The sequence below is a fragment of the Mesoplodon mirus genome (genome assembly GCF_964341445.2).
Source record: "Mesoplodon mirus genome assembly, chromosome: 18".
Classification (NCBI taxonomy): domain Eukaryota; kingdom Metazoa; phylum Chordata; class Mammalia; order Artiodactyla; family Ziphiidae; genus Mesoplodon; species Mesoplodon mirus.
In genome coordinates, this window is record NC_138994.1 from 65,929,543 (window position 1) to 65,942,692 (window position 13,150).

The 13,150-nt window shown below is 44.7% G+C and overlaps 1 protein-coding gene across 3 annotated transcripts in view; it reads right to left on the minus strand.

The window, feature by feature from the left end:
- Positions 1 to 281: 281 nt before the first annotated feature.
- The window catches only part of HLF (HLF transcription factor, PAR bZIP family member), a 54,285-nt gene continuing 41,416 nt past the window's right edge, over positions 282 to 13,150 (minus strand). For 2 of the 3 annotated variants that reach the window (XM_082605597.1, XM_082605599.1), the window contains 2 exons: positions 9,548 to 9,768; positions 282 to 4,579 (listed from right to left, as the gene is read on the minus strand). In XM_082605597.1, the coding sequence (XP_082461723.1) occupies positions 4,364 to 4,579; positions 9,548 to 9,768 (437 nt within the window). In that variant the 3' untranslated portion in view covers positions 282 to 4,363. Of the gene's footprint in view, positions 4,580 to 8,119; positions 9,117 to 9,547; positions 9,769 to 13,150 lie in introns of those variants that run through there. The other variant, XM_082605598.1, reaches the window with a different exon arrangement.

The following is a 13,150-nucleotide window of genomic DNA, read 5'->3' on the forward strand; positions in this document are numbered from 1 at the left end:
CTACTTAGCTTCCGCACCTTCTATCTTTCTTCCGTAAATGGAGATAACAATTGTCCCTACCTCATAGGGTTGACATGGGATTAAATCAAATATTCCATGCAAGTGTTTAGCACAGGGTCTGGCATGTAAGGACTCAATAAATGTTGATTTTTCACTAATTATATAGTATTATTCCTTTATCATCTATGTAATTAATCTCTGTCAATGGCTTCTTTATGATAGAATTGGGAACAGAATCTAATTTCCAGCAGACTGTCAACAAAAATAAAGGAAAGACAGGAAACAATCCAAAGTTTATTAAACATTAAGAATAACAGACAGATAAAGGTTTGGACTTATCAGCAATAAACACCACCAATACCATGGTGTATAATTACACTGACCTCAAGTGAACTTGTACCTGTTTAACAGATGCAGTCTTTGTGGTGTTGCCAAAAGGATAACGGTGATTATTGTTATGTTCGGTAAGGTGCTCCAAAATGAAAGATTTTATGCCTTAACTATTCACACACACACACACACACACACACACACACACATTCCTCTACATACACTTGGCCCTCTGCAAAATGTACTGACTTTAGTTGCCAAATCCAACGCATCAAGATTGAAGACATGGCTTTGCTCATTTAAAAATGACATTGTTAATTGTAGAGAAAACCTAGAGGAGATCTTGGCCTTCCCAGTGGGGGCCTAGAAGCCCTCAGCAGGAAGCTGGTAGACTGAGAGCAGGTGTCTACCACCTTCTGGGATAGGTCTGATTAACGCTGATAAAATTTGAGTTTTCCTAAAAGGAACATTAGGGGAAAAGTAGATAAACTCCTTGCGTTTTACAGAATGACCTTTGTTTTACTTTGGGGTGGGGGTGGGAGGTGGGAAGGACTCTACTTAAAATTCTTCTTGACTCTTCTGAAAACAGACTCAAGACCTTTCAAATGTACATTTAGAATTATTGTGAGTTCCCTCACAAAACTGGTGAGTTGGAAGGAACCTCTGGGCTTTCTCATACAGCTTCCTCCCCACCCAATGCCAGAATTCCGTCTGAATGCTCCTCAAACAAATGGTCCTTCTGCTTCAAAGGATGGTTTCACAGTGGTCTGTTGTATTTGAAGATGAAAGGCCTGTCACTATCCTGCTCACTGTGGGTTTTGAATGGTCAAAAGTGGCCACTTTCTCAAGGGGAGGAAGTGATCACTTACCTCCCTCCCATTCCCTACCTATGTCCTCAAGGCGGCACAAGCAGAAGGATAGGCTGACCAATTTTTGCCTTTCTTTGCAAGTCTAGTCAAAAGAAATGATGATGTGACCTTGTCAGGAAGTTCTAGGCCGCTCATTCCAAATCATGTCTAAATGATGTTGGCATAATATGATTTGGATTCATTTTTAATGGCCAAGTAATTAATCTCTGAAAGATGCTTATGAAGAAAAGGTGAAAAATTACAACAGGAATCTTTTAATAGCTTCAGTCTGCAGAACTCATTTGACCCTGGATGATCCAAGTCATTCCAAATTGGGCCGGGCTTCTCATACCATTTAGCAGAACTGCTTTCTTTACTAGTTGACTGCCCTGGACAGAAGGCAGTGAGTCCAGGGGTTGAGTGCTCATGTGTGTGGTGACAATGACCTACATATAAGGCACCTGTACAGACTCCAAAGTTTTTAAATTTTTAAGACGAGGTAGGTTTCTGAAACCTCCCCTGGCACGCCAAAGAATGTTTTATTATGATCGTCTTATTTCTTCTGCAGAAAACATTTATGATGCTCATTTGATACAAACAACCTAATTTCAGAAAGACCAGTACTCAAATACAGTTTTTTCAGCTACCATTTTAAACGTCAATGAATTTAGATGGTCTTCAGTACAATCCTTCAACACTTCTCCACTTAAAGATGTCATTTGTTTCTGTTTTAGTGACGACTTAACAATTCTACTGCAATTAGTCTCTTAACCTATAAAAAGGCCAACTCCATGTCCACTTGTTTCTCTGAATAACACTTATTCAGTTCTGCTTAAGTTTGCCAAAGGTCTTGTTTATTTTATTGGTTATTTACCTGAACAATGTATTTCAATTCCAATACTCTCCCATCTCCCACCATAATCTGTAGCTTGGGACAAAATGGATACCTAGCAGGAATATTTTACTATTCAGATTTCCCAAGACTATGACACTATGAGGGAAGCATTGCTGATGGATTGACAAGGAGACCACCAGGTCGCTAAAGAATTACATACTCTGGACACAGGAAACTAGAAAATCCCACTGATTAAAGGGTATTTTAATCTCGCGGAAAATGTTTCTTTGCAACAACAGCAGAATCTCTTGACACAAGTTAGTGAAACAAAAGAACAATCGTCTTTAAAGTCAAAACATCTATCAAATTATAAACCATACACATAGCACCAATATTAACCTTATACTGCGTAAGATGCACGTGCCCACAGAGGAGAACAGAACTGTTTGGGACGCTTGCAGTGATGCTCCATTCCAGGAACTCATAATTTTGAAGTGAACATTTTTGTGGCAGATGCTTTTCCTAAAAAACACTGTATCATCCAATAAATATTTGACTAACATCCATTTTGTGCTTTTGGGTGATGTTAACTGACTTCTTTCTGAGACCTAATAGGAAATAAGGAAGCTCCTTAGATGTTTTAGAGCAGAATCTGTCACAGCAAGCTTCGACACTGTTGTAAAATTTTAATTTAAAGCAGAAAACATGCTGATGTGTCAGTGATAGACTTAAAATATTAAAGACTTCAAAAACACCCAAGCACTTCTTCTCTGTACAACATTGATGAATATATATCTTTGCTATATAATTTTAAAACATGGAATAGTTTTCGCTTTCTCTTTGCTATATATAATATATGTCTTCCAAAATACATCGTCAGTATTTATATCTGAAAAATACTGTACAAAAAGAACTTCCTATAATTACTCTGTATAAACATTAAACAATTTAATAATCTCTCCTTTTGGTCTACAGTAAACATTTAAATTGATTGGATTAACCACAGTTTGTGACAACACCATCCCCTTCTGAGATACACCAGTGTCTTTTACATTCATTTTTCAGAAGTCCACTTTATAAGAGCACATACGTTCAAAAGCAAACAGAGAATAAGAAACATAAGCTCCAAAATCATTAATTTATGAAGCATTCAAAAATGACACCAACAGGAAAAAGGGTTTTACAAAACATCAACTTATTAACTTAACTGACTGATTTTTAAAAACGACAAGGTATGATTCACAAAAACATATATATTACAAAAAATGGGGAAAACTGAATCTTAATTGAATTGTGTTGAATATCAAGAGGGATGTGGAAAAAGTTAACTAGAAAATTGGGGGCTAAGGGTATGGGAAAGAGGAGAAAACAAAAGCAAACACATCAACGTCAAAAACTGTTCCAAGATGCATTTTTTGGCTGTATACTGATAAGTTAACTCCTTGTTCTTAGACCTGGCATTTCCCTGTGCTTCTCTGTCCTGGGGATGTTCTGGGCATGCTCAAATGCATTACTGTAATTTTTGTTTTTTAAAAGACAGTGAAATTCTTAGGTAGGGAAAATATCCTACGTCCACTAGTAATACTCAGGCAGCATGCTCTAGCGTACAATAGGATTATTGCTTTAGGTACGGACAGTGCAAAAACACACTCTGTGTTCTATACTAGTACTCTTACTTGCCGGGGTTGGTAGAGGCAAAAGGAAACTTAGTAGACAGCGGTAAGTAAATATGGGATCTAATAAATCTAAACAGCACTTTGAATTTGAAGACGATTATCACCAAAACTGAAGATAGGAGGGAAGCAGCCTGTAACTGAACGGAGCCGCAGTGTAGTGCTAAGTTATTCTGTGCACCTTATTAGCATGGTAACTTACAGATCACACAGAAACAAGAGCCTGTGGTCTTGAAAACCGAGATCTACTATTTCACCAGGGCCCTTCTTAGCGAACCCAACCAGAGGGTCCTGGAAGAGTAGGTAAGTGCCAACACGAAGCCACGCGGAAAGGGCAGGAGTGGAGGAGGAAGGGGGTCAGGAAACCCACGAGAGGTCTCCGCAGTCCAGTAAAAACATGGCACCTTTCATTTTGAAACTAAAAGACGATGGAGGGCTATCAAAATGGCAAGTGCAAAGGGACGCGCGCGCGCGCACGCACGCACGCACACACACACGCACGCACACACACCCGTTGACCACACATGAGCACAAGCACATACACACACCCACGCCAAAATGTGAGTCCGTCCTGTTGATGCATCTGGTAAAGTGCTGATGTCAGAAAGGTCGGTAGGTGCGGTGCGATCAACCAGGAGGCCCCTGTCCGGGGCCTGAGGCCGCCCGCGGAAGCCGGCCTACAGGGGCCCGTGCCGGGCCTCGTACTTGGCCAGGATGTTCTTGCACTTGCCCAGCTCCTTGCGCAGGTCGGCCACCTCCTGGCGCAGCGCCGAGTTCTCCTTCTCCAGGAAGGACGCGCGGATGGCGATCTGGTTCTCCTTGAGACGCCGCGCATCACGCGAGCGCTTGGCCGCCATGTTGTTCTTCCGGCGCCGCGCCCAGTACTTGTCGTCCTGCTCGGGGCGGGGGAGACACACACCGACGCGGTTAGACCTCGGCCCGCGGCCCGCATCCCCACCGGGCTTCCCGCCCCCGCCCCCGGCTCCGGCTCTGCGAGCCGACGGCACCCACCCTTCCCCGGGCCGCCTCTCCCGCCCAACAGAGCGCACGTCCCCGAGCAAAGCCGGGCCCCCCGCACTCCCTGAAGGACAAGCCTAACTCCTTCCCTCTCTTTGCTGGAAATGTTAAACCCTTTTCTTCCCTGGGAGCGTGCTTTCCTCAATAAATTGATCCAGTATTGTTGGAAGGCGACCTGGCAGTATCTGCACCGTGCCTCTGGGCTCGCACCCTAGTGCAGTCCTCACGCACGTGCGCACCCACGGGCCCAAAATTTTTAGTGCAGCATTATTTGTAATAGAAAAAAAATGAGCAAAACCCCCTAATTATCAGGAGCTTTAATAACTACATCATGATAGATTCACACAACTGTTAAAAATAATGATCCAGCCGAGCCAGAAAGATGCTAGCGACGTATCACTATGTGGGTAGAAACAGTGGCAATTTGCAGATCAATAGGTTCCTCATCCCACTTCGGTTAAAAAATTATAATAGTATATATTCATGGAAAGAGGCCCAGAAGATTTATACGTAGCTATGGAAAGTGGTGGCTTTGGAAGGGGGATTGAAGGAGGGAGCCAAGGAGAGAGGTAGGATCTTTCACCTTTTATTTTATATCCTCCTGAACTACTAGACTATTCTATAATGGGCATGTGTACTTTGGCAATTAAGAACAAAAAAGTTCCACCTGCCACTGATCAATACTCATATTGGTGGCTAACATTTCAATAACTACTCTAATTTCCTGTTTAACTGTTTTCTAGGCTGTCTGAGCCTAAGTGATGTTTAACTGTGGTCAACATGGAAGCAATCCCTCCTTTCCCCCCCATCACTGCTCCCGCTGCCAAAAAAAGGGAAAACCCTCCTAGGAGGACTGAGAAATGTAAGTCTTCTTCCATTTATGGTGCCACCTGGTGGGTTTTGCAACCCCCTTTTTTCGACAACTTGCAACAGTAAATTCCTCAATCCTAGCAAAGCTAATACCTGCAGTTATGTGCCACCCAGAATAAGGGAGTGAGCCAGTTCTTCCCCTCCCCCAAGATTCCAAGGGGCATTTGGCACTGGAGGAGGTCACATGGTTTGAGGCCAAGGCTGCGAGCAAAGTCCAAGGTCAGTGGTCTGCGCCATCCCTGCCATTTATCCTGAGCCAACACTTGCCCAGCACAATGACAGGAAGTGTGAGACAGAAAGCATATGGAGGCACCTTCTATCTGTCCTTCACAAGCTAGTACTGTTCTCTTATTTATAAGCCACTCCCAGCTTGCTATACATTTCATAATAATGTGTCACAAAGTGAAAAAGGTGATCTTCATAATAGCTAGTACCAGAATTCTTCTTAGAGAGGAGGCTGCCCTTTGGAAAATACCTGGATAATTAAGCTTGGGGCAGGATTTGTTGCTTCCCTTCAGAAAGGGCGCAGCAGAGCGGGAGGAAGGGGTGAGAGACTAGGCCGCTGGCCCAGAGAAGCTGGGAGGAGCTAAGAGAGCACAAGACTCCACAGGGGCGAGAGAGCCTGAGGCACATTAACAACAGTGAAAGCTCCAGCTCTGACGGAAGTTGTCTGCGTTACTTTGTAAGCCCCAATTCCACCCCCTTGGTCAATCAGTGAATCTACCATACTCATCAGTGTTCCCTGGAGTGTAGTTTCCAAGATGATTGGAAAGAGGGGTTGGCTTAGGATGTGTCAGAACCTGCACACAGGGGCCGGGGAGTGAAGGGGTACATGAAGACAAGGAGAAGCTGTGTGCGGCGGCAGGAGGATGGGGATGCGGTGCCACCACAGGCCGTGGACTTGCTGGTTTGTGACCAGGTCTTAAGGACCAGGGGCGTCACCAGCTGACCTCAGTGTAGCAACCAGTTTCTGAGCTCTTCTCACTTCTAAGGTGCTTTCACTTCCCAGCCTCACCTGTCCACATGTGCAGATGAGCTAGGCGAGGTGTGGAATGGGGACCATCTCAGGTGGGAGGGGAGCTGGGAACAGGAGTGGAGCGGAGGCTGCAGAAGGCGGGCAGGACCGTCCCAGACGAGAGAAACCAGCTTTCCCACCTTTGTCAGCACAGAAATGGGGGGCGGGGAGAGCGGGATATTGAGTGGGGCTGAGACATCACCTGTACACTTCCCCTCTCTCTCCCAGGGGCAGATGCCATCTGGCTACGGAGGTAGCCCTACCTGGCAAAGAACTCCTCAGTCCAGTCCCATCTTCTTGGGGGTCTGGTGTTTGATGACACCTCTGCCCAGCAGGCCCCCCCTGACATGTCAACACTCCCTTTTTCTCACTTGGGGGCTGTCAGTAGCGGCTCCCCTTGGAATCCCCAGGCCCTGACATAGGACCTGGCAGACACTAGCATTTGAAAAATATGTGTCAAGTGAATGAATGGGTGTTTGAAAGACACCAAGGCGATTAAACTGAGTCTCAGCTAGGAATCAGTATGCCACCCCTTCATCCTCCTGGGGCTGCCCGCTAACCCAAATGAATGGCTCCAGAGAGAGACTGCAGGCAGCGGCAGGGAGGGCCACTTCACTCACTCGGTCTGCTCATCCAGGGCTGGAGGCCACCTGCCCCAGCTCAGCCCTCCTGCCACATGACAAACATCTTACAGCTCTGCTTCTTGCTTCACCATTGCTCATGCTCTGGGGCCTGAGACTTTACTCACAACTGAAGGAACCCAGGGACACCTGGCAGGACAGTGTTCCTGCCTGCTCCCCTCACTGGCACGTGAGAAGGCCAGGCCCAGCCACGGTGGCAGTAACATGCATCATTCCAGCACAGACGTTTTTCACGTGGCCTCTTTGTTGCTGAGGTTACCAGGGTAATTAAGTAAGCTTGCTCTTTGCTTTAAATTTGTAAATCTGGAGACCATGTGCAGGTCTGGCTGGAAGTTGTATCTACTACTCAGCAGCATCCCTTCAAACTTGCCTCCATTCAAGAGGAAATCCCTACTGAATGGGCTCCCCGGTTTAGTTTAAGAGGCAAGTCCCAAAATGCACACAGAATTGTATGGCTAAGAACACAGGATGAGGAAAAGCATGAGCTGAAAGAAGATGCCTAATCGCCCAGGACCTAATCCCATGGGGCCCCTTTCTTACCCCATCTTAGGCTAACCATTGATTCCCTGACTAGCTTCAATTTTCTGGTGTTTTTACTATGCACTTTCCTCTTTTGATTCTCAAGGTGACAGCTATTGATTTGTCACCCAGAGGCTCCCGATGTAGCTCCTGTCAGGGCCAACGTGCTTCAGTGACCTTTCTGGAAGCTAGCCGACTTGGGGACGAGGCTGGGCCTTACACTAACTAGCAGTGCTCACCTCTACCTTTCTGTGTCTCCACTTCCTCAGTGGTAAAGTGATCACTTTGGTCTAATGAATTTCTGAGGTCCCTTTTAAAACCCGACATTTTATTTTTTAATAAATTTATTTATTTATTTATTTTTGGCTACATTGTGTCTTTGTTGCTGCACGCGGGCTTTCTCTAGTTGCAGCAAGCAGGGGCTACTACTCTTCGTTGTGGTGAGAGGGCTTCTTGTGGTGGCTTCTCTTGTTGCAGATCATGGGCTCTAGACATGTGGGCTTCAGTAGTTGCGGCACACGGGCTCAGTAGTTGTGGCTCGCGGGCTCCAGAGTGCAGGCTTAGTAGTTGTGGTGCACAGGCACAGCTGCTCCGCGGCATGTAGGATCTTCCCGGACCAGGGCTCGAACCCGTGTCCTCTGCATTGGCTGGTGGATTCTTAACCACTGGCACCACCAGGGAAGTCCCAAAACCCGGACATTTTATGATTCTGCATCACTGAAGGTGATCTGAGGCACTGGATGACAGCAGTGACTTAAATCTGTTGGGTACTGTTTCCTCCAGTGCTCTTTGTATATATGAAAAGCAGAAGTAAATGGTCTAAATCAGTTCCAGGACAATGTCCCAAACTCCCATTTTCCCAACAGGAGTATCTCTTCATGTGAACTGTATTTAGGTTTGAGAAATGGTGGTCAGCAGTTAGAAAATTATGTCTGCTTCCAATGCCTTGAATGTATACGATCATATCTCTATTGTCCATATGATTGGAAAGCAGCATAAACACAAAATATTCTAAGCAATGGGTAATCAAAATGGTTCTATTTTGGTATTAGTAGGCATGGCGTAAGTTTAGAATTCTCTTCCTAAGGTATCATTAAATGTGTCAGATTAATTTTAAGTTGTATCTGATTTCCTAAGGTAAGGCTATTTTCCTTTATAAATAATGTGTGCCTTCAACACAGTAGAGAAAAACCAACCCCAAATTAACCTTTTGTTGAGATACTCAAGTGATCTTTACTTGAGACACAGAGTGAATATTACTTATAAATAGTGTCAGGTAACCCACCAGCTTCCTTAAAAGTCCCACCCTAGCATCCAAGGCTGGCAATGTGGAGAGAGGTCCTGTCTCTGGCTGTTACTCCCTGAGGCCTACAGAGAAATGGAAGCAGTTAATTAGTGTTAAATTCCCAAAGGAAAGGTAACCCTTGGGGACGATGAGGTCCAGATGCCCTTCCCAAATAATTTTTTTTCTCTTTTCAACCTTGAAAGATCCTGGTTTGATTTTATTAGGCTTTCATAGGTTTCCTTGCAGATAGTAGTGGGTTTGCTTCCTTCATGGGCTGCAAAGCACTCCATTTTATTGCTTTTCCTTCTATCTATGCATTATCAAGATCTGAAAGGCGTAGTTCAGAAGACACCCAGAGAGGAAGCAACTTGCCTCGTCACATGCCAAGAAATGGGATCAGAAATCACAAGTCTTTGTTCACTAGCTTGTGTGATTTTCCTGGGGTCACCCTCTTAATCTGCCTCTTGATCCCACTCTCCACTTGCCCACAGCCTAATTACCAGTTCCAATTTACCTTCAGATCATCTGGGATGAAGACTTTGCGAGCTTTCTTAATCATAGGCTGTGGCTTCAGTTCTTCCTCAGAGAACTTGCGTTTGCGAGGGTCAAACATTTCCTGCCCGGGGATGCTGGAGAGGGCAAGGTCGGCCGGGTCTGGCTCATAGCCCACCGGGACCTGGATGGTGTCAGGGTCAATGGGGCTCGGAGTATTGCGGTTGGCTGGCAACAGCTGGCCTGGAACAACACAGGAGTTTTAATTCATGCACACTCTATGGAGGCCCAGGAGACAGCTACTTGATGATGCTCAGGATGAGGGCAAGAGTCTTAAACTTACTTAAATGTGACTCTAACATCGTTCCTGAAGGCACAGCAGGCTGAATGGCTTTACTCAGGTCAGATCAGGGAAAACAAGGACCCACATACACATATTCACAAACTAAGTTAAAAAAACACATGCATTCATTCCGTCCTACAACATATTCATGAAGCACCAACTATGTGTCAGGTACTCTTTTTTACCTTTAAGGTGTTTTCCAGGGGAGTCAGGGAATCAGACCAAAACTAGCCAGTGAGATATAGTGAAGGGATGAAAGGAAACCACGCGTGCTTCCAGAGTGTGGGGGGAAAGGATGTAACCCAAAGCAGGTTAGGGAACACTCCTAGAGAAGATGCTTGGAATAGCGGCGTCTTGAGACACACAGTAATTAGCAAAAAAGGTAATCCAGGGACAAATACAAGACAGAGGGTTGCATTTTTGAGGCACCACAAGTAGTCTTGGGTAGCTGTGTCAGAACACAAGATGGAAAGGAGAGAGGCATAAATGCAAGTGATGTGGTCAAGGGAAGTGGGCAGCAGGGATGTTATAAAAGGCCTTGAATGTCACTGAGCGGTTCTGAGCACTGAAGATAGCAGAGCTGAAGTGTGCGGTTCTGAGCACTGAAGTGATAAGCAGAGCTGAAGTGTGGAAAGAAGTGTGAGGAGTGAACTGAAGGGGGCAGGACTGGAGACAGGAGACGAGCTACCAGGCTGTGGTGCTAACCCATGTGTGCATTCAAGGAATATTGAGCAAAATGGAAAAGATGCAACGGAGATGATCTAACTTCCACTTGACGGTTCTGCAAACCAAACCACTGAAACGCACAAAGGTCCTCGAAAAAGGGTGGACTGCATTTCGGAATAACAGACTGCAGCGTTTATGTGGGGAGCTCTGAACCTCAACTTCTAGTTTCATTTGAATTTTACAATCACCCCTTTCACGCCCAGAGAATAAGTGAGAGGATACAGCTCAGCTCGGTTTAGCACACGTCCTCTTCTCCCTCACTGCTGAAGGCTGGACGCCACGTGGAGTATCCTGTAGGTGCCATTAGAAACTACCCCGGGTTGAAGAGCAAAGCCATCGACTTGCTTTCTGGCTAACCTGTGAAACCAGGCTTGTCTGCCTTCCGGAAAGGCCTGGTGGGGAGCTTGCAGAATGAACGTTCTGGGGACCTTTTGGTCCCCACTCTGCTTTGAGCTCTCTTTGTATCCTGCTTGCCAAAGAGGAAGAGATGGGTCCCAAGGCATTGGCAGAGGATGGAGATTTCTCATTAGCCACGCTCAGTTCAGCTCCAGCTTCGAGAGGCTGCTGAGTTCTGCACTGGATGGTGTCAAGCTAGATTTGATCTTGTGCCTCTCGACATTGCCTCAGAAAATGGACCATATCTGAGTCAAACGGGTATTTTACTTTCCCTTTAGAAACTCTCTCTGAACTTAATAATAAAGCTACCCAATGCCCTCTCAGTTCAACCACCATGCCCCATGCATCACCCCCGCATCACATACACACACCCACAGGTAGATACACCCTCTGCTCCCCTCTGGAAGCATCTCTTAATTAATATTTCCCAAATCTAATTGCTCAAAGTTACTTCAAGTTCTTCCCTAGTACTTCAGTATTCTGTTAATTATGTTGTATTTAAATCCCCTTTATTGATTTATACATGTTAAGGTTTACACACACACACCCCCTCCTCTACCAGACCACATGGTCTTTCATGTTTTCTCTATTTTATCCCCACCCCACTCCTCACAGTGGTGCCTACTTCAGAGTTCTGCTTCTACAAAGAATACTCCTCATTTAATGGGGGCCCTCTGAGATGCTGGGCGCTGTCATTCATTCATGAACATTCTAACAATAACACTTCACATAAAGCAGAAGCTTTATCTGCATTCTTTCTGTCGAGCCCTTTCTTCTAATGGAAGTAGGTCAGCCCTACCTGCATTACAGAGAAAACCTAACTGGACCACAGACGAGTCAATGGCTTTCAATAGCTTCCCCAGCATCACAGAGCAACCAGCAAAGGACATGAGAAACACAGCCGGGTCTCTTTTCTCCCAAGGTATCCTTGCATCATCTTGTTTGTCTATATTTTCTACTGTATTAACTCTGCTAGACTCATTTTTCCCCCTTTATTCCTAAGTGTCCATAGTATCACTGAGTAACAGGGAGGAGGATCTTTATTATTTTGTCCTACCTTTTGTGGATTTGCAAATTTTTAATATAAGAATTTTCAAGTTAAGGGCTTCCCTGGTGGCGCAGTGGTTGAGAGTCCACTGCCGATGCAGGGGACACGGGTTCGTGACCCGGTCCGGGAAGATCCCACATGCCGCGGAGTGGCTGGGCCCGTGAGCCATGGCCGCTGAGCCTGTGCGTCCAGAGCCTGTGCTCCGCAACGGGAGAGGCCACAACAGTGAGAGGCCCGCGTAAGGCAAAATTTAAAAAAAAAAAAATTTTTTTTCAAGTTAAGAATGCATCATTACATTAATTTTTTAAATTACCAAGGATGTTCATTGCAAAATTTCAACAAATGCAGAAATGTGTCTCCCTTACCCCCAATCTACCTTGCTGCTCTTCCCAGAGGAGTCCACCCTTAACTGCTTGGTGTGAACCTCTCAATCCTTGGTTTTTACATATAAATGATTTAACCCAAATAGGATTATACTACCCGCAGATCTTAAATTACTTTTTCAATATACCAGTATACCATATGCAATTTCCCATGTTAGTACAAATGGAACTACTCTGTTCTTTTTAGAGGGTGAGTAGTATTCCATAGCTTGGATATGTAACAATTTACTTAATCATTCCCCAATGGAAGGATTTTTAGGTATGTGAGCATTTTTAGAGAAGGGATGTCTAGAAGTGAGACTGCTCATGCAAAAGACATGTATATTTTATATTTCTAAAAGCATTGCTGAATCTTATCTATACCAACATTTCTAAGAGTGCATTTTTGTACAATTAAATATTAATTTTTAAAATGTTGCCAATCTGATGTATACAAATATCACTATTGTTGAATTTACATTTCCTTGTTACTAGTGAGACTGAGCATCTCACATGTCTATTGGATCTATTTCTTCTCCTGTATACCACCCTCTTCATATCTTTTGCTTCTTTTGAAATGGATTTTGTTGCTGATTCATTTGTAAGAATCCTTTATAGAAATAACTCTTTATGGACGATGGATATAATCCTTTCATCTGTTTTATTTGTAGAAAATATTTTCTCCCAGGCTGTTTGTTTTCTAACTTTGCTTATAGAGTTTTGCGCTACTGACGAGATCTTACACTGTAA